The sequence below is a fragment of the Rhinopithecus bieti genome, unplaced genomic scaffold (genome assembly GCF_001698545.2).
Source record: "Rhinopithecus bieti isolate Rb0 unplaced genomic scaffold, ASM169854v2 scaffold_3316, whole genome shotgun sequence".
Classification (NCBI taxonomy): domain Eukaryota; kingdom Metazoa; phylum Chordata; class Mammalia; order Primates; family Cercopithecidae; genus Rhinopithecus; species Rhinopithecus bieti.
Window position 1 is genome coordinate 3,311,801 of NW_016804424.1, and position 25,099 is coordinate 3,336,899.

At 36.1% G+C, this 25,099-nt stretch overlaps 1 protein-coding gene across 1 annotated transcript in view; it reads right to left on the reverse strand.

Annotated features, from left to right (window-relative positions):
• UGT8 (UDP glycosyltransferase 8) overlaps positions 1–25,099 on the reverse strand; it is an 86,450-nt gene that overhangs the window by 37,855 nt on the left and 23,496 nt on the right. The window contains exon 2 of the mRNA XM_017868253.1: positions 20,287–21,110. Within this exon, the coding sequence (XP_017723742.1) occupies positions 20,287–21,108 (822 nt within the window). The 5' untranslated portion in view covers positions 21,109–21,110. The remainder of the gene's footprint in view (positions 1–20,286; positions 21,111–25,099) is intronic.

The window sequence follows — 25,099 nt, forward strand, 5'->3', positions numbered from 1 at the left end:
CCTACAATTATACAAACTAAAAAACATTAAAATAATAAGAACCAAAAAAGCCTCTGTTCTTCTTTCAAATATCTAAAAAAGCTATTTCTCATTGTGGACAAAAATAATCCTTTAAAGGAGTAGTTGTTTCTAATTTTGTTCTGATTGAGGTATGACACTAATCAGAGATCACATAGCTGATCTCAGAGACCCATGGATAATAATTCACAAAATAAAATACCATATTCTGCATTAAAACAATTTTCTAAAATATTATCATTAAACAATTCCACCCTATTTATTTTCTATCACTTTCTCCTTGAGGGCCTTTAAAACAACAATTTTTTTGAAATACATTTTTCTCATATACCAAAAGAAAGCCAAATGATAAGCAAACAAATCCTATTGCTTACAAACTAAAACAGCTACAAGACAGAAAGACGAAATAAATAAAATGAGCTTTTATTTACTGCAGTGATGAGTGCTAGTTTATTCAGCTGTCCATGCTGGGTGATTCAATATACAGCTGCTCATTCAAGTGAAAATATAGGAGGAGGATTCAGGAAGCAAAATAGTCACAGCCTGAGAAGTTGGTAAAAAAAAAAATATCAGGTTTATCTAAGCATTCTCATATTGGATGAATACATCAATAAAACTCTACCCCCCAAAATTGTAAACATGTGTTAATCTTGCTACAAGCTAAGAAATAGCTACTGCTCATTGAGGGCCTAATATGTGTTGAGCATGGCAGAAAATGGTGCTTTACTCACTTTATTATCCCATTTAAACTGCAAAACATCACTATAAAATAGATCGTTTCCCTTAAAAATGAGAACAGAAGACTCAGAAAGTCCCACTATCTCAAAGATACAAATCGCCAAAAAAAAAAAAAAAAGTGAACACGGGTTAATATACGTTGAAAAAGTTCATGATCTTTCAGCCACACCTTGCTGCATCTGACCTTACAATTCTATTACATACAAAAGGGTCCTGTTAACAATTTTAACAAAAGGAGGCTGTTACTCAACATCTAGGTAGCACTAATTCCCATCTCAACTACTTTAGGATAATAAGCCCCCTTTCTTCTTTTTATTGATATTTATTTATATCCCTTTAATGTAAATTTCCAACTTAAAAACTATTGAATGTCAACTTGTAACATCTCAAATTCACTTTTAAAACTATCAGTCACGTTGATTTTATTTTCAGTACAGAGATATATGAAAAAATATAATGTTTACCAACTTTTCCTTTGTCTAAGTGTAAAAGGAAATGAGAAGATTAATTCAGGCAATAAAAATATTTTGATCTTATAATTTATTCAAGTTGGTTTCTATTTCAGGTTCCAAAATCTAATAATTTTTTTTTCTGTTTCATTTTCTCTCTCGTTTTCTCCAGTTTACTACTGAGGTTTACTACATACTACAATGGTAAATCTCTCACTTTATGAATCAATAAATATCAATAGACTAGAGGTCTTCATATCACTGTGACCCTTGCCAGATAAACGTATATGAATAAACCTGTGTCTAGCATCCATTAGGGTTTACAGACACCACAGTTTTTTTTTAAACTAACATATTATGAAAACTTTCTAGGTCTAACATTTTAAATTATGAAATAACTCTCTTACAGCGTCCATGAATTGGAGTCTATGATTGGCTCATTCAGGGCAGTTACCAAACTCAAATTCAATATAATCAAAATTCCAAGTATTGCTTTGATTGTGGGAATAAAAACAAAGTGGAAGTGAATAAAGAGGGACAGATTTCTCCCATAGATGAAAGGGAAGGAGGAAGCTCCTAATGATGCTGTTATTTTAGGGTAACCTTTTCTATAAAGATAGTAATGCCACCAACAGTAGAGCTTTTGTGGTTCTTTTAGCAGCAATTGATTATCAAATGATAAAGATTCATTACAAATTATTAATTCAGACTTTAGCTTTAGCCTTTCTGAAGGCTATTAATTTTAACTATTAAATTTAGATATTGCCTGCCAGGTTTTTTTGAACACAGCATATTCAAAAGTTTAGTAGAACTTCTCCACAGAAATACACTATGACAGATAACAATGACTAAAATGCCACAAAGATCAGAGATTCACATAAGGTAAGACTAGCCTGTCCTTTTGGTGACATTTCCTAATATAGGTCCTGATATGGTTTGGCTGTGTCCCCACCCAAATCTCATCTTGAATTCTCATGTCTTATGGGAAGGACCTGGTGGGAGGTAATTGAATCATGGGGGCAAGTCTTTCTTGTGCTGTTCTCATGATAGTGAATAAGTCTCACAAGATCTGATGATTTTTAAAACAGGAGTTTTTCTGCACAATCTCTCCCTATGCCTGCCACCATTCACGTAAGATGTGACTTGCTCCTCCTTGCCTTCCACCATGGTTGTGAGGCTTCCCCAGCCACATGGAACTGTTGGCTCTCCATTAAACCACTTTCCTTTGTAAACAGCCTAGTGTCAGGTATGTCTTTATCAGCAGTGTGAAAACAAACTAATACAGGTCCTTTGGTGAGATTTCCTAGCATATGTCTTTGAATTAAATAAAATCCAGCTACCTTGGGGTATATCATACATATTTTTTAACTTTAACACTTAAAAATCGCCTATTTTATTTTGGATGTCAGCTAGGGCCTACTTGAGTCAATAGCTATAAATGTATTCCTCCTGAAAAATATAAGTAGAAACCTGAGAAACTTTTCTCTTCTAAAAAACATATTTTACATGAAAACTATCAATCTATAAAATCTTAACAGTAAAAGGGAAATGCATTAAATATGACACTAAACTGAAGTCAGCAATTGATGTTTCATGTACCCAATAAAGCATCCATCATCTTGATTCCAGTTCATTGCTTTCATGTGATCCCCTTCTCCTCCAGGCAAGCTCTGTTTCAGGAAGACAATGCTAGGCAACTAAGGAGAAGTAGGTTTACTGTGTGCCAAGTACTTAACACAATTTATTTTGTTTATTGTTTTACAAAAGAACAAGTTTTTTCATTTCATGGATAAGTTGAGGTTCTGAGAAATTAAATCACTTTCCCAATGACTTACAACTAGTAATAGTAAACCCAGGATTACAACACAGGTTTGCCTTGTGTGTAAAACCTGTACTCATTCTAGTACCAATCAGCCTCCTTAGGTCATCTCAAAGATGGTTTCCAAAAGGCACCCTGCTCAGTTGTTATGGAAAAGTCAAGAGACAACAAAAGAAGAAAAGGCAAAGCAAAGTAATGGGAAAGATTACAAAACACATATTAATTCCAAAATAAAGGCCAGCAAAGCTGCCTTTCATGGCACCACTTTCTGGATACATAATCCCATTCCAACTCTTGGCCTCAACTATGCCTAGGTTTAATGGGAATGCGAATGTCCTTATGTTAAACAAGAGAACCAGGGACATCAGAACACCTAGAAGACGAGGCTTGTAGTGGCAGGTTCCTCCAGTATCTGACTGGAATAGGTCCTGATACTGAATACATATTTGCTGAGAGAACTGATCAATGAATGAAATGAGTGAATGGAGTCTGATAATGAGTATGGAAGAGAGCCAGAGACTGCTATTCTTTATTTCCATTTGGGCGTTCTTTCACAAATGGAAAGGACATTGGAATCACAGTGAGCTAGAAAACTTGCAGATTGTAATCCCAGCACTTTGGGAGGCCGAGGTGGGCGGATCACGAAGTCAGGAGATCGAGACCATCCTGGCTAACACGGTGAAACCCCGTCTCTACTAAAAATACAAAAAAAATTAGCCGGGCATGGTGGCCGGCATCTGTAGTCCCAGCTACTCGGGAGGCTGAGGCAGGAGAATGGTGTGAACTCGGGAGGTGGAGCTTGCAGTGAACCGAGATAGCACCGCTGCACTCCAGCCTGGGTGACAGAGCGACACTCCATCTCAAAAAAAAAAAAAAAGAAAAAGAAAACTTAACAGATTGCCTGCAAGATCTTGGAGGGCTTTCAGGGCTATGGCATTTTATTTTGTATCTCCAGCATCTAATGGAGTCCCCTGCAGATGATAGGCACTCAATAAATATTTTCCAATAAGTAATAGAATAAGCCAATGATATAGGTATAAAGGGCTGGGCATTTTCTTTTACAAGGATAAAGTAATATTCTCTGCTAAGATCCCCACCATAATAGGAAAGTCTGTAAGAAATCCTCAATGAGCTTGGAATGGAAGCTAGAAAATCTTCTGCAGTAAGAGATATGCAAAAATACCAGTCAGGCCTGAGTACGAATGGGCCACAGCAGACCTACAAAACTTCGTGGAATCACAAAATGATGTAGGAAATTCATCACCCAAACAAGTAGCCAGTGGGAGGAATTAAACTTTCCAATAAAGCAGAGAACATTCAGCATAATCAAAAATCAGAATGACCTAAAATGTCACTCATGATAGGAGGAAGGAGGTCCTTGCTTTCTGTCACAGGAGATGAGTTTAAAAGTGAGACAGTGCACAATGTCTTTCATGTGGTGACCTTCAATAACTTACTATGGAAAGAAATGAAATGAGCAAGGAAAACAGAGGGAGGACGGATTAATGCTCCAAAATTTGCCTCGTCTGGAGTTTTCTTCCTACTCCTGTTAAGGAGCTTTAGTTACTGGGTTCTCCAGGGGGTCTTGTTGTCAGTTACCTAGTAAGCATTTTCTTAGCACAGATCTAGAAGTCAGGGATGGAAAAACTACAGAGGAACACCCTTGGAATCCTCATGTAAAAAGCTCATAATGACCCTGTTCATTACTCCCAGACCCTAATGTCATACCCTTTAGCACCCTATGCTTTCCTTCACAGCACTTCTAAATGTTGAGTAATGGGATTAGTAGTTTAATAAGGGCAAAAATCAAGTGTGTTCTGCTAAATCCTGTCTTCTCAGGAGCTAACACAGTCACTGGATTTAAATGAACACATGATTTACTATTTTTAGGTGTCATTTTTTGGTCTGATCATAATGATAAAAGGGTATTTTTTGCTGTTTTAACTAAATAAAACAAGCACCACATGTCATTCTAAATGTATATCATATATGCATCCTATGGTAAAGTTAATTTCAAAAAATCTGCCAGAGGTTTAAAATATATTAATCTGGTAGAAAACATGTATGAGGTTACACATTTTAGCCTGTAATTCTGAAGGTTAGTTTAGCCCAAACTCTTTATTTTGCAAATGAATAAACTGGGCCTCTCATGATGGATTTCTCTGTTCTGTCAGGTTATTAAATTGTGAGTATTCATTGCTTTCAGCATACCTGCCTCAAAATGTACTTGCTGTTTTTAACCTTCATAGGCTTGGAAACAAAATAACTAAGCTGTTTAGCAGGTATATAATTGGAATAAATTAACTCTGTGTGATGAAGGCCTAAGGGCAGCTACTGTGAGTCAAGTCAATGTTAGTTCCTGGACATTTGGCATTGATTTTGGTCTCTCAAATGTCTTTGTGACTTTCTTTCTAGCTCTTGGTGTCATTCAGGTAAATGACACTTCCAGAAAAAGTCTGTTTATTACTGGAGTTAATAGAAGAAATGACACCAAAACTCTAGATCTTTGGTTTTCCATTAAATGTTCTCTTAAAAATGCAGTTCATTTTAGAAAATGATGTGTTATATTTTTAAAAATTCATCATGTAGAGTTCCTACATAATGTTGTAATAAGCCCTTGGCCTTTATAACAATGCTGTATAATTTATAGATACTTACAAATATTATTTCAATTGATCTTCAATGTTTTGATATGGACAAAAATATTATCTCGTTTTACAAATAAGAAAGCTGCATCTGGAAAGTTCAGGTGACAAGTTCCACGATGCCAAAGTCAGTCACTGGCTGACATGAGACTCAAACTCCAATCACTTGAATCCCAGAACTCTTCTGTTACCACATGGACAGGTTTGAAAATAATAATCAGCGAAACACAGCTAGTCTAAAAAGGCTAAAACGAAGTGTGTACTTACTGAATTTCAGGAAATCACAACTTCGTTACTTCCCAAAATGTATATTTCTAAACAAGAACACACACTCAACAAAATATGTACAGTCTAAACAGCAACATGGGATGTTTCCGGCCTATTTTATTCTCAAACCAGAAAAGACATAATTAAACTTACAGAAGGATGTTAAGCAACATGCCAGGCATTGTAGCATTCACTATTACCTGTGAACTCACAATGACTGTGAGAAGTCAGATGCAGCTGAAAATGCTGCCTTACCTCTTTCCTCAAAGTTTGAGCCATAATCACCTGTAGGAGTGGACCATAAAACTGGTATTGGGGCATTCATATTGTGTCCTCTTAATCCTCTGGAACCATCACCTCTCTGACTTTTACTAACCAGATTATGCTGCTGGTATTGATTCTTCTGACTAATGCCTTACTGTCATTAGACCTCCAATTTCAGTATAAAATATTCACTACTCCTTGAAAGGTAATACGTTAAATTGATATCAGTCATCAACACATAGTGCTGAATGAAATGTCTTTGCCCTCATTCTTTGCTGCAGCTAAGTGTATCTGAGGTTTAGAAACAAAGTGGTTTAAATTTAAGAAACTAAAAAGACAGAGAGAGACAGAGAGAGAGAGAGAGAGAGAGAGAGAGAGAGAAGGGAATTTTGGAGCCTGAGCCACAACAAGGCTAACTGAGGATGCTACAGTTGGTTTCTGGCGACAGGGTTCCAATGTGGGGTAAAACAAAGCAGAGAGGAGAGGGCAGTGGGAAGTTTGGGGGAAGGCAGAGGAGGCAACAGAATGCTGAAATGGAGCAGAATAGAAGAAAGTGAAAAATAGAGAAATCAAAGGCTAAATAGAAACTTAATTTTGATAAGGTTGGCCATATTTTAAAGACATCACAGATTTCTGTGAAAGAATATCAAGAAATTATTTCTAGTGAGTTAAAACATTTTGTTAAATATTGCCTGCTTTACACATTCAGCACAAATGGTTATTAATGAAATACTAATGCTTAAAGATTATTTATTTATGGTTCTCAAACAGAAATGGTATTGTATCAACTCCACTGGGTACGCTTTGTCCGGTTTGATTTTCTAATTAGCAATTCTTAGCATGATTAAATGCTAAATACACAGCTGTGTAAGGCTTCAGCTGGTAGTAACCAGTAGTGCCTAATACTGATTTTTTAAAGAGAATAACAAAAGTACTCAAATACTGGATATAAACCTTTTGAGGCCTTATTCCCTATTCAGCTGAAAGAAGTAATCAACATAAGCACTGATTGTATACAATATGTGAATAAAGCTGATATCTATGTATTATTTGTCATTTCTGTTAAAAAGTTATGTGGACTAGATGGAAAATAAGCCTAGCTTAAATAATGTATTCAGTTGAAATCATATATAGAACATATTACATTGATTTCCAGTAAACTATAATTTTAAAAGACTAAAGTTATTACTAAGCAAGTCTAGAGGGATAAACTATACCATCCATATCAAAACATTATCAGAATCCCATATGTTCTGAAAAATGAGCTTTTTTGTATTCATATGAAAAGTAGTATATAATCTAGTGCATAAATAACTTATCTTTTCATTTTTACATTATTTCTTCTTGTAACATCTAATGCTTCTAAAAATTGGAAACAAATTCTGTCTTCGTAACAGGAAACTGACTCAAATTATACATCAGAATGAATTTCTGCTTTTTAAATTCGTAAAGATCTGGTAAACAAGCCTCATTTGAAGTTTTATTTACAAAGCAAGTTACTTAAAACTTAACTGAAATAACTGGATCTTTTTTATGAGGGGGGAAAGCATTTGAACTTTACCAAAATAAATTTGAAATAGCTTGAAGTATTTTTCTATAATTTCAACTTTTTCCTTAAAATGTTTCTAAAGAAATATTTTACAAAATCTTTTCCACAAATTCTCTATCACAAAAAGCTGAAAGGTATAATTTTTAAAAGGTAAGAAAATTATCTATACGGCTTGATGTGTTTCAAATTCTCTTTAAGATTATAGTTGAAGAAAAAAAGTCTTTCAATAAAAATGGTAATTCAATTATATTCCTTGGGGGAAAAATGTACTTTCTGTATTGTACAAAATCAAATAATATGGTGGCTTGAATTTATTTATTTATTTATTTTTTTGAGACAGAGTCTTACTCTGTCACCCAGGCTGGAGTGCAGTGGCATGATCTCANAAGAAATATTTTACAAAATCTTTTCCACAAATTCTCTATCACAAAAGCTGAAAGGTATAATTTTAAAAGGTAAGAAAATTATCTATACGGCTTGATGTGTTTCAAATTCTCTTTAAGATTATAGTTGAAGAAAAAAAGTCTTTCAATAAAATGGTAATTCAATTATATTCCTTGGGGAAAATGTACTTTCTGTATTGTACAAAATCAAATAATATGGTGGCTTGAATTTATTTATTTATTTATTTTTTTGAGACAGAGTCTTACTCTGTCACCCAGGCTGGAGTGCAGTGGCATGATCTCAGCTCACTGCAATCTCTGCCTCCGGGCTTCAAGTGATTCTCCTGCCTTAGCCTCCTGAGTAGCTGGTATTACAAGCGTGTGCCACCATGCTCGGCTAATTTTTGTATTTTGAGTAGAGATGGGGTTTCATTATGATGGCCAGGCTGGTCTCAAACTCCTGACCTCAAGTGATGGTGGCTTGAATTTTTAATCATTGGTTTTAAAAAACAAATATTACTTGTCTTAAGGCTATTTATAATTATTGATCATGGTTTACTAAAATAAAATCACAGCTTCACTAGTACACAAATTGTAAAATTGATTCTTTTCTATGCCTCTCACTTGTCCATCCTCTGCAAGATTCCATCTTTATGAATTATCAGAAATCTGCCAACTGCACTAGAAATAAGAACATTTTAAGAATAGAAGTCTGTATTTTAATATATGTATAAGGCTCAAAATATTCTCTTTCACACCATCACTGAAGTGGAAGACACTTTAAAGACCATCCAAGCCCTATCACTGACCCACTCACAATTTTGTGATAAAGAAAGGTAAAGTGATCTTGCCAAGGACTACATATTCACCTGGTTCCCAGTGAGTACTCTGTCACCTCTACCAATGGTCTGATGCCACAAATGTAAGTGGATTGTTAAAGGAGAGTATAAGTTTAGTCATTTATTACTATATATCTATTTAGCAACAACTGAAGTTGTCCAGTGACTAAGACCACAGGTATACATACACACCTAACTCATGGAAACATCCAATTCACCAACACTGATAATGGATGGACCCATGATACCACTTTTTCTAGTTACCCTTTAAACTTTCCTAGTCATGACTTCTCAGAATTCTTGGAGACTCCTCTTCCTCCTCTTCCTTGGAGAGTCTATAAGCCATTGCATTTATTTCTATGGCTTTCCTATAATCTTTTGGAAGGTAACTCTCACAACTGAATACCCAGCATTGACCTTTCCTATCAACTCCATGTTCACATGTTCAAACATCAATTTAACATTTGAATCCACTCATATACCCACAGATTTTCAAATTCAATATGCCCCAACTAAACAATGTATTTTCCTAAATAACTTCTTCATCCCTTACTCTTTTGCATCAAGGAAATGCCATCCACCAGTTGCTCAAGCAAGAAAGCTGGGTTTTTTAGAACTGCCCGCCACTCAACTTCACCCCATTCAATTCTACCTCCCAAATATACTTGGAATTATACCACTTCTTACCGTCTCTGCAGCCATCAATACACCTCTGAGCTACTGCGACATTCACCCAATTGATCCTGCCTGTCTCCTCTCTTCCCCTTTTATTGTTCTTTTTCCACAAAGCAACCCTGATCCTTTTCTTTTTAGACAGAGTCTCACTATGTCCTCTAGGCTGAAGTGCAGTAGCACCATCTGGGCTCACTGCAACCTCTGCTTCCTGGCTTCAAGCGATTCTCCTGCCTCAGCCTCCCGAGTAGCTGGGATTACAGGCACCCACCACCATGCTTGGCTAATTTTTGTATTTTTAGTAGACATGGGATTTCACCATGTTGGTGAGGCTGGTCTCGAACTCCTGACTTCTTGATCTGCCTACTTTGGCTTCCCAAAGTGTTAGCATTACAGGTGTGAGCCACCACACCTGGCCCAGAGTGATCCTTTCTAAAAGTAAATCCAATCATGTTAAAGCCCATCTACAGCCTCAGAAGGAAATTCAAACCTTGGACAGTGCACAAGGCTTTGCATGATATCATCTCTGTTCATCTCTCTAAGGTCACCCCAGTCACTCTACCCTGGCTCCATGCCATCAGCTTCTCAGTTCCCACTGATCTTTCTCAGTTCTTCAAAATATAAAGTCCTTCCCACTTTGGGATGGGTGTTGGTTTCCTGGAATACTCTCCTTCCATCGGCTGTCTCCACCTTCTCAGGAGGCATTACTCTGATCACCTGAGAAGACTACTTATTTTCTATCGCTGCATTCTTTTGGCTTCTGTTACAGCACTTTAGCTTTGGAAATATGCATCATATTAATCTGTTTACATCTTTATTATTTCCCCTATCAGACTAGAAGCAACACAAAAAACTATCGATTGCACTTAACATTGGTAGCTCAGTGCCTGGCACATATTAGGTACCCAATAAATCTGCAATGAATGCATAACTAAATGGCCATCTATCCTTTTTAAGTGTGGCTATCTCTTTGTGGTTTGTAAAACCTTTTCAATGTTACACATGTGAAAAAGTTCTAAGAGGACTTTGTAGTGAAAAAAAGTCAAGTCTGTTTATCTGTTTCTCATCATGGCCTGAAAACACAAGTGGAGGAATTTAGTTAGCCTCAAAGTTTTAACAATATTTACCAAGCCAATTAAGTTGCTTTTCACTGATACAAAGTCTGGAAATTTATAGTGTAACAGAACTTTTATTCCATTTTTGCAAAATAAATTAGGCAACTGCATTGGCTTTTGCAACTTTGGATTACATTAATTCAAAACATATGCATTAAAACCCATACTATGTAAGCACTGTAGTAATAGGTATGAAAGTGGGTGGGACATAAAAGTTGACTGACCTGAGATCCCTCCTCTCAAAGAGTATTGCTTCCTTCATTATTGTTTCTGAAAGATTTAAAATTCCTTAGAACCTAATGTTTTCCTTAAAGATCTGTGCAAATCAAATTTTTTTAAATGCTATAAGAAGACCTTTTCTCTAAATCTAATTCAGCATAAAACAATTGAATAGACATTTATTAAGTAGTTACTATATTCAATGACGTGTAGAACCAAGTCAGCTTACTTTGTAAAGTTTATTTTCACTCTATCACATATCCAGGGAGGAAAAAAGCAGAAGAAAATCAAGGGAAGCCAGTATCCACCTCATGGTCTTAAGTTTCCCCTCCTGCATTTGAACACCATAATTTTTCTGAAAATCCACCCAGTCAAAGGCCACCCTTATGAAATACTATATGTAAATGACCACTTTTATAGGAACTTCTTTGAAGTTTTAGGACAAAGGAAGACATGCTTGTCTGTCTCTTTTTCTCTCTCCTATATAATAGCATTTTCATCTCTCACAGCTCTTTCTAGAATGGATGCTCTGTTAACCAACTAATTAACTCTTTGTTTATATTAATCAGAATTCTTGAATCTTCTCCTAAAAGTGGTTCCTACAAATAGCAATAAATGCTGCTTTACAAAAATATACCCTGACAGAAGGCCAAAAGTGAATGGTGAAGATGAATTAAAACAGGGAAAGAGTTGAAAGTTACTAGTTCTGAGGCCCTTACCTATTATTGACATGGCTGTGCATGGCCATTCTATTTAGATCTATATCTTAAAGCAAGAACTGATCATTCAACAACATCATCTTAGTTTCACAAAATGGAACTGTAAGGTAATGAGCTGTTCAGATCTATGATGTAATCCAGGGCTTTTCTAGTTCTTGAAATCTAGATACATACCCATTTGTTTGGGTGCAATTTACACTGAAAATAACTTTCTAAAACAGAGAAAATATTTAATTACCAGAAAAATGATTCTCATACAAAATGCATTATATAATGCTCTTAAAATGTATGGATCATATGGATTGTGTGAGTTTAAATTAATGGTTCTCAAACAGTGGCTGGTCCTCTGACCAACAGTATCAGCATTACCAGGTAACATGGTACAAATGATTAGACCCACCCCAGATCTACTAAGTGGCCTACAATCATGTACTGACAAGAATTTCATGGAATTCTGATCTAAACAATACTGAGGAGAGTGAAGGAGAATACAAAGAATACAATGGGACATTACTTTTCTTTTATTGTTGCTTTTGTTGAGACAGAGTCTCACTCTGTTGCTCAGGCTAGAGTGCAGTGGCACGATCTCAGCTCACTGTGACCTCCGCCTCACGGGTTCTAGCAATTCTCCTGTTTTAGCCTCCCGAGTAGCTGGCACTATAGGCATGCTGCACAACAACGCCCTGCTAATTTTTTTGTATTTTTAGTAGAGAAAGGGTTTCATCATATTGGCCAGGCTGGTCTACAACCCCTGATCTCAGGTGATCTGCCTGCCCCAGCCTCCCAAAGTGCTGGAATTATAGGCGTGAGCCACCGAGCCCTGCTGGGATATTACTTTTAATGACAAAAACTACAATTACTTTTGTACCAACCTAATAAATAATATAGGAAGAAGTCAGTATAAATATTGGGGTTGGTTGCTGAGTCTGAATCTTAGATCTTAGAAGAAACTACTAAGCCTTTTTTGGCATTTCTAGATTACTGAGTCTAGTTCTTCAGGGTCTGAGTGTGGAGGAGATTCAGTGTAATGCTGGGCTAGAAGGAAGGCAATCATTTATTTGCCTAGAGTTCCCCCCTAAACTCACTCAAAAATGAGAATCACAGAGTCAGGAGAATGGACAGGTGTGGAGCCAGCAGAAGAGGGGGCTTCTGTTGAAAAACAACAGTGTCCTAGGTAAAGAAGCCAGCATTCTGATGAAGCTCCTCCCTTAATTCTTCTTTCTACCCTAGAGAAGACATATCTATCAATTTCTGTTCATTTTTTAAGAAACTCCAGGTGATCTAAGAACCACGTATCTCACACAATTGTCATCTTCCTTCTACTTCAGTGAGAAAAAGAATGGAAGAAAAAAAAAAAAATCCCCAAGATGGAAACAGAACTACCAGTGTCAACTGCCCGAATGAAGACAGGTGAAACCATAGATGCTCCATCCACTCCCCTGAGAATCATTCTTCTCTTCAGCATGTGGAAAATAAGAAGTGATCAGTGATTCCATACTCTTAGTTCACTGTAAGTTACAAGGGTTATTACAGCAATAATAAGAGTAATAACTGCCACCACCAGGTACTGTCGTGGCTCTCATATACCAAAAGTCCTCCGAAGTAAGTACTGACATCCTATCATCATTTTGATTAGGCTGACTCCTTTATCCAAAAGAGTCATATGAAGATAAGACTAAAAGTCAGGGCCATTTGACTAAAAAAGTCCATGATTTCCACTTTGGTATTTTGTACAACAAGGAACAATACCTGGAAAGGTGAGATAAAATTTTTCATAAACAAAGCCAGAAAATAGGTAGTTTGTCTTCAGTGTCACTGATTTGTCACAAGCTCTTGCTTACAACATCCTGTCAAAATCTGAGCTCAGAAATAGATCTGATAAACCCTTTGGCAGTAGAAATTTAAATTTCATAAATAGACCTGTTTGGCTTAGAATAAGAGTATTTGTGAAGAATATCATCCCCCAAAACTGGCGTCAACAGTAATTTAATTGAGAAAACTGTCATTTCTAAAATTATCAGTTAAAATATTTCCCTTAAAAATATTGCCAGTGTTTGACTTAATACCTAAATGAACAATTCTTTAGGGCTTATTAAAGCTTAAAAACTTAATGATGTGTGCTGGGGTTAAAATCACGTCAGATCTTGCAATATCAATTCAAAACAAGTTTGTTTGATTCCGTTCATATATTGGATCTCCTATCATATCAGGAAATGCTTATAAGCCCATATGCTTATAGAAGCAGATGATAAGCTACTAAAAACTATAATGCTGCTTAGAAAATTTCTGTATCAGTGAACTGAACAGTTAAGTCATTAATAGTTTCAATGGTGCTTGATTTATTTACTTCCTGGATAGATTTCTTTAGAAAGGTAATTTGGTTTCTTACTACAAAATAATAACAAAATACATGATTAACCTATAAAGCTTCTGCAAAAACATTTTACATTAATGAGTTCCCTTAGAGAATTTATTTTTTCTGCCAAACTATCATTTAACAGTTCATTAAATATTAAACTTTTACTGAGTGCCAACCATTTTTCAGGCATTCAGGCTATAGAGTATCAACCTTCTGAGGTACTCACATTCTAGTTAAGAGAGCCATCCAACAAACAAACAAACAGAAAATACTATCGTTTCTGAACTCAGAATTAGTAACTGGAATGAAATTATTAGTTTCTTCTAGACATTGTCATCTTCAATTTTCTGACCCCCACATAGCTAACAACATAACATAGTACTACTATACAGATGAAGCTTTACATCTCCAGCTTTAAATTTCATAAGATAATAAATTGCATATGTAATTATTAATAAAATGGCCTTAATTGTCCACAGCTGCTGCAAACCTGATTCAAGTCTTTAAGCCCCAAGGACCCTAGTCCCATATCCAAGCCTAGAGACTTCATTCATTAATGGTGAAATCAGCTTTCAATCACCATATGTAAGAAAAAGTAATGGCTTCTATGTTAATCAAGGAATACCAAGTATGGAAAGCCACCATTTTGTTTCTTCATTTCATTTTTCTTCTCATAAACTCACCTGCTCACAAGTGGCTAATCTAACGACTCTGTTGCTCAATCTCTCATTGTCCCCAATATCATTCTCTGAGGGACTTCCAGCAAATGACAAAATGACAAACAGTGAATATCTCCTGGTCCAGTCCTTGGTCCCATGTGTTTTCTTATCTGTTTATCTCTTATCTCTCCCCAAGACTATGCTTCCTTAAATAAAAATGTCTCCACAACTGGTGAAATTAAGATGACCTTAATACTCCTAATGTGGAGATATAGCATCTCTGAAGAACATCAAATGAGTGCCATGCTGCCTCAAATCATCTTTCAAGACGGCACTAGCTGGCTTGACTTTCAATACTGTCCCTGTTTATACACATATTCAGAAGACAGAAAAGACTATTTTAGTTTACAATTGGGTAATGTATGGTTATCTTCTTTTCTCACTAACATTAGAGTGGCTATTCTAATTCATTAAAATAACTTACTACCAGCTGGGGCAGTGGCTCATACCTGTAATCTCAGCACTTTGATAAGCCAAAGTGGCCGGATCACTTGAGGTCAGGAGTTCGAGACTAGCTGGCCAACATACCGAAACCCTGTCTCTCCTAAAAATATAAAAATTAACTAGGCGTGGTGACACACACCTGTAATCTCAGCTACTTGGGAGGGCGAGGCAGGAGAATTGCTTGAACCCAAGAGGTAGAGGCTGCAGTGAGTGGAGATCATGCCACTGCTTAGGCGACAGAGTGAGACTCCATCTCAAAAAATTAAAAAAAACTAGAAAACCAACAACTTAGCACAGATTTTTGGGTTGCTTAATGTCTGGGACAGTATACAGACACAAATTTGGAACAAACAGATGATAGTTATAATATTAATATTGTTGCACTAACTCTATCACCTATTTTTGGCAACTATTTCTATTTGATACAGTTCATTAAATATGAAACTTTTTATTGAGTACCAACCATTTTTCAGGCACTTGGGTTATAGATTATCAACCTTCTGAGGTACTCACATTCTAGTTAAGAGAGCCATGTAAAACAAATAAACAACAACAACAAAAACAGTACAACAATAAGAAACAGTAGTTAAAGTGCGATCAGGTGCTACGAGAGTTCAGGGCTGTAGAAGTTGAAAACTGGCAGAGAGCAACTGCCTGGCAGCCTAGGCCATTTCAGCCAGTGGGAAATCATCTAAAAGTATCACTGAAACATTTACTTTTAATAACTATTAGATTCCCTAAGTAAACATGTACTATTTTTTGGTGGATTATCTGCTAATAAAATCAATAAAAATTAAAATAACTTTCTAATTAGGTGTCATTATTTCATTCACATTTAATATTTAAAGGATCTATGTGGCCAGGAGTGGTGGCTCAGGCCTGTAATCTCAGCACTTTGGGAGGCCGAGGCGGGCAGATCACAAGGTCAGGAGATCAAGACCACCCTGGCTAACATGGTGAAACCCCATCTCTACCAAAATATGAAAAATTAGCTGGGTATGGTGACACCTGCTTGTAGTCCTAGCTACCTGAGAGGCTGAGGCAGGAGAATCACTTGAAATGGGGGACAGAGGTTGCAGCGAGCCGAGATCATGCCACTGCACTCCAGACTGGGTGATAAGAGCGAGAGATTCCATCTCAAAAGAAAAAAAAAAAAAGAATCTATTCAAACAGGGGCCTGTCTACAGACCTCCTTCTTGACCAAAGCATTTTTATTTTTTAATCTTTATCCATGTTCTCTACTGGCCTGCAATGATAGAGTAGGTAAACCACTATATGAATGTGATCCAACCCAGAATTCTTCTCCTTAGTCCACATCGTTTAAAGACTCCTATTAGAGGCAGCCAGGTAGTAGATAATAAGTTGTTTTTCCAGGCACATTTCTAACATGCATTTTAAAATGATTTCTACTATCAAGGCACACAATTTCTTCACTCTACACTGACACAACATTTTGTAATCAAAAGCATTTGAATTTAGGCTGATTTAGTTTATCAAATCTCTAAAGCATAATTAAGAGTCCATATGGTTTCATTTGACTTGAGTATTAAGCACTGACAATCTTTGAGAGATATAAAATAAATAAGATTCAAAACACTGCTGTCTCTGCATGGTTTTATACAAAATTATAAGTAAATGACTAAAATGAGTGACAACAGATGCAATCACCTTGAAAAACACCTAACAAACAGCAAAAGAACCCACATTACACCTGACTTTGCCACAGACTATCTGTGTGGCCTTTGATGAAGTCTTTGTACCTACTATGTGAAAAATGGACGGACTATTCACTATCTCTATTCTACCTACTTTAAAGGAAAGAATAAATAAAATGAATGGAGCCGAACTATATGCTCTCTACAGGATTTCCTTAGGATCAAACATTGTGAAAGCTTATTTAAAATGTCCATTATAAATTTTCTCCACCCTTTCATCCCAGGTTGTGAAATTCAGTCCCACTGTCCAATCATTTACAGACATCTGGAAAACCTAATCTATGCCCAGTGTAAGATACCAAGGCAATTAACAATTAAGCTGCTATATGCGAATCATGTGTTCTATGCAGCTACTTTTTGGGCCCTCCCGTGTTATTGTCACAACAATGCCCTGTAAATAATACAGGCATTTGAGAAACTCAATAACTTTTGGAATGAAAAGGTACAGTTTATTATCTCAAATAAACCTAGTAGAAAAATCTCACTGGGAACACATGTTCATAAGCATATAAAACCACACCAGAATAAGGAATACCCGAGAGAGTACTGCACATCATTCTTCAAAATACTCCCTGCTCAAAAACTATAAATAACATTCTGAAATGAAAACAGCCCTTCACAATGATAACCTAAAAGATTTCCTGTAATAATAATACACGTATCTATGTCCACATACTATATATAATACATGCACACATGCCATATCTGTGCGTGCAACCGAACTAAACGACACAAAGCAAACTTAGTTGATAAAAAACGCATTTCAAAAGAACCACTACAAATAGCCCAGAGGAAAAAGAAGAAAGAAGTCCACAAAGAAAGTCAAGCCAATGTCAAATGAGAAATTATGGCAAATTAAAGGATATTTTGAGTAATACCTTATGTCGAGCACCAAAACCACTAAAAGATGCTTTTCATGTAAAAAAAAATAGTGACACTAGTAAGGAAATCTGTGTGCAGAGGAATCCACGAGAGAAAAAAATGCTTGGATGGTAGAAAAAAAAAATCCCACATGCTATGCATCTTTTTGAAAAGTAGAGTATTGAAAATAAAACATATTTTCCTATACTTATACTGCGTCATTCAAGTTGCTGCAACTCAAGACAAATGTACAGCAGGAACTGGAAGGAAAGAAAGGGCAATCAGGCACACGTCTCCTTTTTTCGTTTTTATTTCTTTTTTTTTTTTTTCACAGGATCTTACCTCTGACAACTTGGCTGGATCTAGTGTGCTGACTCATGCATCCACTGCGACCTCAACTCCTGAACTCAAGGATCCTCCACCACCCTCTGCCCTCTTTTTTTTTCTTTTTTTTTTTTTTTTTTTTTTGACGACGGAGTCTCGCCTGCTCGCCCAGGCCTGGAGTGCAGTGGCCCGGATCTCAGCTCACTGCAAGCTCCGCCTCCCCGGGCCCAAGCCATTTCTCCTGCCTCAGCCTCCCGATAGCTTGGGACTCCACAGGCGCCGCCATTGATCGCCCGGGCACTATTATCTTCGTATTCTCTAAGTGGAGACGGGTTTCACTGTGTTACGCCAGGATGGTCTCGACCTCCTGAACTTGTGGATCCGCCCGCAGTCTCGGCGTCGCACCAAAGTCTGGGATACAGGCTTGAGCCACCCCGGCCCACCTCTGCCTCTTGAGTAGCTAGGACTACAGACATGTGTCACCATACCCAGCTAATTTTTATTTTTTGTAGAGACAAGGTTTCACTATGTTATTGAGGCTGGTTTCAAATTCCTGGACTCAAGTGATCCTCCTGCCTTGGCCTCCCAAAGTGCTGGGATTACAGGCATGAGCCACCATGTCTGGCTCCTTTTCATCATATACTTCTTCAGTCAAGTGATTGAAGAAGAGAGACAGCACCCAGATGAAAACCAAAGGGAGCCGGCAGAAGGGTAGTGTTCTAGTTGGGAAAAGATGACAACCTAGAGAGAACAAGGAAGATTTGTGTAACATTTTAAATGACTCAGTTAAGGAAAAGACACACCTGATCACCAAATCCTTCAGAAGCTGCTTCTAAAATCTGATGTTAGCTACCTTTAGGAAGGTGACTCTGACAGAGAAGGTTTGAGGATTCAAAACGAGCTTGAATAAATTCATGAATGGCTAAGATAAGCTGAGATTAATCCCTATCCTTTACAGTTGACGTCAGAGAGAACTAGTGTGCCCTCATAGCCTCCAGTGGCTGCATAGATTTGAAATGCTGTGGGTGTACAGGCCATTTCTATGTTTCCATGTTACATGAAATATATAAATATATTATTTATTAAATATAACTCTAATGGCCATATTAGAAAAGCCTACAGGTTGTATATTTCTAATCACCTTATTGCCTCATGACAAAATTCAGTCATGTGATTGTCCTTATCTATATTAGAAAATCTGGATTTACTCTTCATCAAGGCCCTGACAGAATTTTTAGTATGTAGTACCAGAGTTAGAAATCAACAATTTAGCAAAATTATTTTGAGTGGCTATTTCCAGAGATAGGATTAAAAGTAGTTTGAATAGAGAAAGTCCTGCAACAAGCCCTACATTTCCTAGTAAATGGGATTTGATGTTGAGGTTAAATTGAGAGATTCAATCTGAGGTTAGAAAACTCACTACAACAACAGGTATGTGTATGGCTTCTGCTAGTGTGGGATACCTAATAAAAAACAAGGATGGTGAACAGAATACCAAGGGATTTACTGATGGTTCAACCAATAAAAAGAATTTAAGTTTGACATAGAGAACAGAGTTTCTTAAAGTTCCATTGATTCCATCATTAAAATGAAATTGCAATAGAGCATGCTTTCTTCAAAACCATTACATTTACTTACTAGCTTAAGTTAACCAACTCCCTACTTTGATGGAAGTTACGACCTCACTTTCATTACTGGACATAAACTAGTGGTAATAACCTCCCAGAGAAGAACCTCTATTCACTTGTTTTATATTTACTTGAGTTCACAGAATCGAAGCTAAACATATATACCTGTAATTGTGCTATTTAGGGTAGAACCGAGGGGATTCTGTGTGTAAAGGTAAAAATCACTTATACTCATTAAAACTAACCAATTAACTATATTCTCCTCACATACTATAACTATTACTTAATCAGAAAACTGCTTCCCAGCCAGTCTATTGACTATATGGCAGAGCGGTCTCTTCAGTATTACAGAAATGCTCATTCAAAGCAGAAATGTTTCCCAGGGAAGTGGTGGACGCAAATAAAGGGACTTTGGAGGCCCCATGTCCTAATCACCTTTTAGAGTACTGCATATATACAATAACAAATAGTATCTCTTCCAAAAATCAAAATTGACTTTTACATTAAAAAAGAATTACCAAGGAATTCAGCAAACCTTACTTCTGGTAGTGGGCTGGCCGGTTTGGTTAGGATTCCTCCTACATAAACAACATTAGGCAGAGTGGGTCTTGGGAATTCCAGTGCTACGTCAGTACACAGCATCCACAGGCTGGACCCATGAACCAAATCATACATGGACTTCTCCGGCATCAGGTTGTACTTCTGCATTATCCTTTCGTATTTGGGAAGAACCAGAAAGCTGACCCCTAATCTGGAAATGAGGTAAACACCGGTATTTTTCATCCTTTGCAGCAAGTTCATGCGGTCTGTGAGGAGTGAGTTAAACTCTGGGACGTATGCTAATGGAGCAGGAGCACCCACTTCAGCAGGATACCAAAGGCCAGTTGAAAATACAGCATATTTAACCCCTAAAAGATGAGCTATCACAAATCCACACATATCATTAGGGTCCACCAGCAGCAGGTCAAACTTTTCTTTCTTCAGACCCTGGATCAGGGCATGGTTGCCAACCATCATGTCACAGTTCTTAGTATAGTGATCCAGTATGTCAAACAGTTCGATTGCTGTCAATCTCCCAGAGAAAATATTCCGCATCTTGGACTGTAGGAAAGCATCTGAGGTGGTACTGTTAAAGATCCCTGGGTAGCGCTGGAGGCTGTAATGATTAGATGGGGCGATGTCTCTGCCTTCAGAGAGGAGGAACACTGTATGGTGGCCTCTCTCGTGCAAGGCTGAGGCTAGCGTCTTGAAAATGTACATATGGCTTTCAAACATAATTGGCGGCACGATGATGATTTTGGCAGCCTTCACTATCCCAACAGCACTCCACAGGAGCATGAAATATGGAGTGTAAGACTTCATAGCTGTAACAACAACCAGAAAACAACTTAAAGCAAAAAACAATGCTCACCATTCAAAACAAGCAGTCACAAAGCACTTTTCCCCAAAAATATCTGATCTAATACTTTGTCTAAAACAAATCGCTATTAAAATTATCCTGATATTTGTTCTAATTACCGCTTTTTTTTAAAGATCAATTATGTTTAAGTATAGAATTGAAAGTAAAGTTGACATAAACTGAAATATATTAAAAATGGATCTATTTGAGAAGAAAACTGCATTAGTAAACTATTTTCAAACATTTGAAATAACATTTTGATAAGGCTGAATGACACATAATATATCTTTTTGGAAGGAGATCTATGAAATATCTATGGAACATCTGGTCACCTTCTAACTGAATGTCATTGTTAATCCCAGGAAGAAGAGCTGACCTTTTTAATTTCCAGGTATATGAGCATGTGCCTCTTATTTAAATCATTTTAATTCAACAGTTACATTTGCAGTTATAATCAAAGCATACCAAAGAAAGGCTGTTTTTGAAAATAATTATTTTGAATGGTAGTTTGGTGATTCTGCAGAAAAGACTTTTTTTCCGGAGGAAAAATGATCTTTAACATATATTTTCCCTTTACCTAAATACCATAAGTGTCCTAGCAATCTATATTTATGTAATCTAGGTCAATTTGCTGATGCATTTCAGGGCATTATGTAAAAGAGAAACTTCTAATAGAAAAACTCAAGAGGGTTAATGGATCTCAGTAAATACTTATTGAAAAAGGACTGATGAATGATTATGTCTCAGATCACACTTGCTATGTTGTACCTTTTAACTCAGGTGCAAATGTCAAGTCAGATGATGCCTGTACACTTGAGGGCTGGTACTTCTCCTACTTTTTCATGTTAATAAATATGTGTAATAAAGTTGTCTTCTATTGTTTTTAGAGATAAATATACTATGCATGGGGACCATAGAGTGTGCAAATACACCCACTAACCTATTCAATATAATTAATTCTTAGACTCTAAATTAGACCCCCAAATAGATCTAAACAATCACTCATGCAAACTGGACACATTTCAAAAAACTCAAATTAGATTTATACACACATCACCAAATTGATACCTATTTTTACCCCTTAAAATACATTAACACTCCTATTTGTATAACTTCCTACCATCTAAATGCAGTTTTAACAACTATACCTTCTCAACATTCAAACACTGCAAGCAACCTAAAGAAACCAATAGCAGGCAACTAATGGATTCTTCCGATAACAAGTGTGAATTCTAAAATGCATATATATCCAGATATTTTTTTCCTCTCCTGCTCTAAGGAAAGTTTCAAACTATTTGAAAGTTGAAGTTATACCATTAAGAATAAGTAAAAGTAATGCATATTACAAACACATAATATAAATGTCACTTACATTATTATAAGGGCTTAAAAAATAATTAACTTTGGAGAAGATACTGATTCTATAGTAAAGTTTACTCTGCAATTACAAGAAGAAAGAAAATTAAGGGGCCTATCTTAGAAAAACCTTCCAAATCTTTATTCTACTGTACTGCCTCACCTATGTATCTCTCCAATGTTGCCTTCTCACAAATCTGAAAAAGGAAAAATGAGAGATTTTACAAGGAAATATTATCAACTCCAGGGATGAGACTAATGCCAATACAGGTAGGTGTTCTAGCAGCTACTGCCCACTGCTGTCACTTCTTGCATACTGGAGAGGAGAGTACTTGAAGATGGAATAATGGTAGAAAACTGCTCTCCCCACTGGGTTCTGGATCTAGCTGAGCAGACCACAGGCATACTCCGCTCAGCTACAGTTAAAACTACTTAATCTATCATAAGTAACTTAAAACAAAAATGATCATAGAGAACAAATCCTTTCACTGTGTTTTGTTTAATTCTTCCTTTTAATATTTTATTTCAGTAATTACTAAAAGTAAAAGAAATCGCATAATTTTAAATGAACAACTGCTTATATTTTAGAATAGCACTGTCAAAGAGAACTTTCTGTAATGTCAAATATGTTCTGTGTCCTCACTGTCCAATATAGTATCCCCTATCCATGTGTGGCTACTGAACAGTTGAAAATGTGGCTGGTATGACTGAGGAACTGAAACAAATTTTATGTAGTTTTGCTATATGTTGCTAGTGGCTACCATACTAGAATAAAGTTTTAAAGTATATAGATTCTAAAAGCTACTGTTCAGAAATATGAATACTCATGTGACAAAATACCATCTAAAAATCATACCTACTAGTTTTTCATACGTCTTCATTTAACAATACTGATTACCAAGAAAGAACTATCATTTACACAAACATGACATTCTACTGTTAAAACACAAAATTAAACAGCACTTTAATCTCATAAACACCATTGTACAGAATGACTAACACAACTAGCAACAAACACTGAGATTCTTGCTAGTCTAGAATTACTTGAGTATGTCTACTGAAAACATGATTTTCTGGCATAATTATTGTATCATATCCTAATTTTAATATTTTGCTTTTAAAACCTTTACAGTTAGGGGTTTCACTTACAAGGTAGGATACCGTACCATAATTTCTTGCCAAAATATAAGCACTTACAATATCTGTTCATCAAAACAACCAAATAAGCATTCATTGATTCATACATTGGTACTGAAGTACCTGATGCCACACAAAAATGTTTAAAGTTTAATTATGACCCATCATTTTCAAATATGACTTATGGTAGCACTTGACATTTAAAATGCCAACAATATGGATTTTTTAATAGAAGGTTAAAAAACGCTATGTCTCTAGTTTCTTGCATAATAACACCAGGACAGGGTTGAATGAGACTTTAAAGGTTGAATGAGATTTTAAGTGTAGTAACATCCAAGCAATCAACTAAAGCATGAATTCACTCTTACCAATGCTTGTCAAACCTGAAGGCTAGTGACAACTGAAAATTTCCCCTATTATTTTTATTATTTAACATACTTCTCAATGTAATAAGAAATAAAGGAGGTGTAAAGATAAGAAATCAGGAAACAAGACTTACTGAGTATTAAAAGATTTTCTTCACAGGAAACTCTAAAGAATTAACAAGGCAAACTAGTAAGAAAGATCAAGATTTCCAGTTACCACACACACCTCCCCCAACAGCTTTGATCACCAGAAATAAGTATTTATATGTTAATCTATTTATTTTTCAGAAAGACACTGGGAGTTATTCAAAATAATAAATACCCCAAATGACAGAAATCTTTATTTTTATGAAGTTTGCATTCTATTGGAAAGAGAGAGAAAATAAAGAAAATAAACAAAAGTACATACTATATAGCCATTTGAAAAATATTACCAAAATAAAAAGACCTTCTATATCCATTTCTTAAATATAAAAATTTTAGCTGTTGATTTTAATTAACTTAAGAATCTGAATGTTCTATTTGGTTTGAGACTACAAAAAAATTAAGGAAGTATTTATTGGTATTTTAATGTGGTTTTGTTGTTGTTGTTGAACAGATTTCTTTTTTAATATAATAACTGTGTACATGGACAACTGAAAATACAGAAAACCCCCAAATTAATGTTTTAACAAATTACAAGCTGTTACTAAAGACTATATGCCTGGATTAAAAAAAAATAGTCCAATAGATGAAGTCTCTCATTCAACCTAGCAGTTTAACCAATTTCTCTTTTCATAAAAGTTGCACATTACAGTGGTATAAATTTATCTTTTTTAACACTTCACATAAAAACATGTGCACCTTCTCCTTCTACAGTTAATCATTAGTAGTCTCTAAAATGGTAAAACAAAATTGAATTTATATTAGCAAATGAAAGTGCAAGTTTGTACAGCTAGGCTCAGCAGCAAAAGTGAAGAAGAAGAATGAAAGATGAAAAGCTGACAGATGCCACGCAGAGCAAGGACTTGCATGAAGGTCCGTGTCCTGTGTGCCAAACGCAGTCAACATTCCATCATTTTCTCATTGCTCTTAGATGAGCAAAACCAAATTCTTT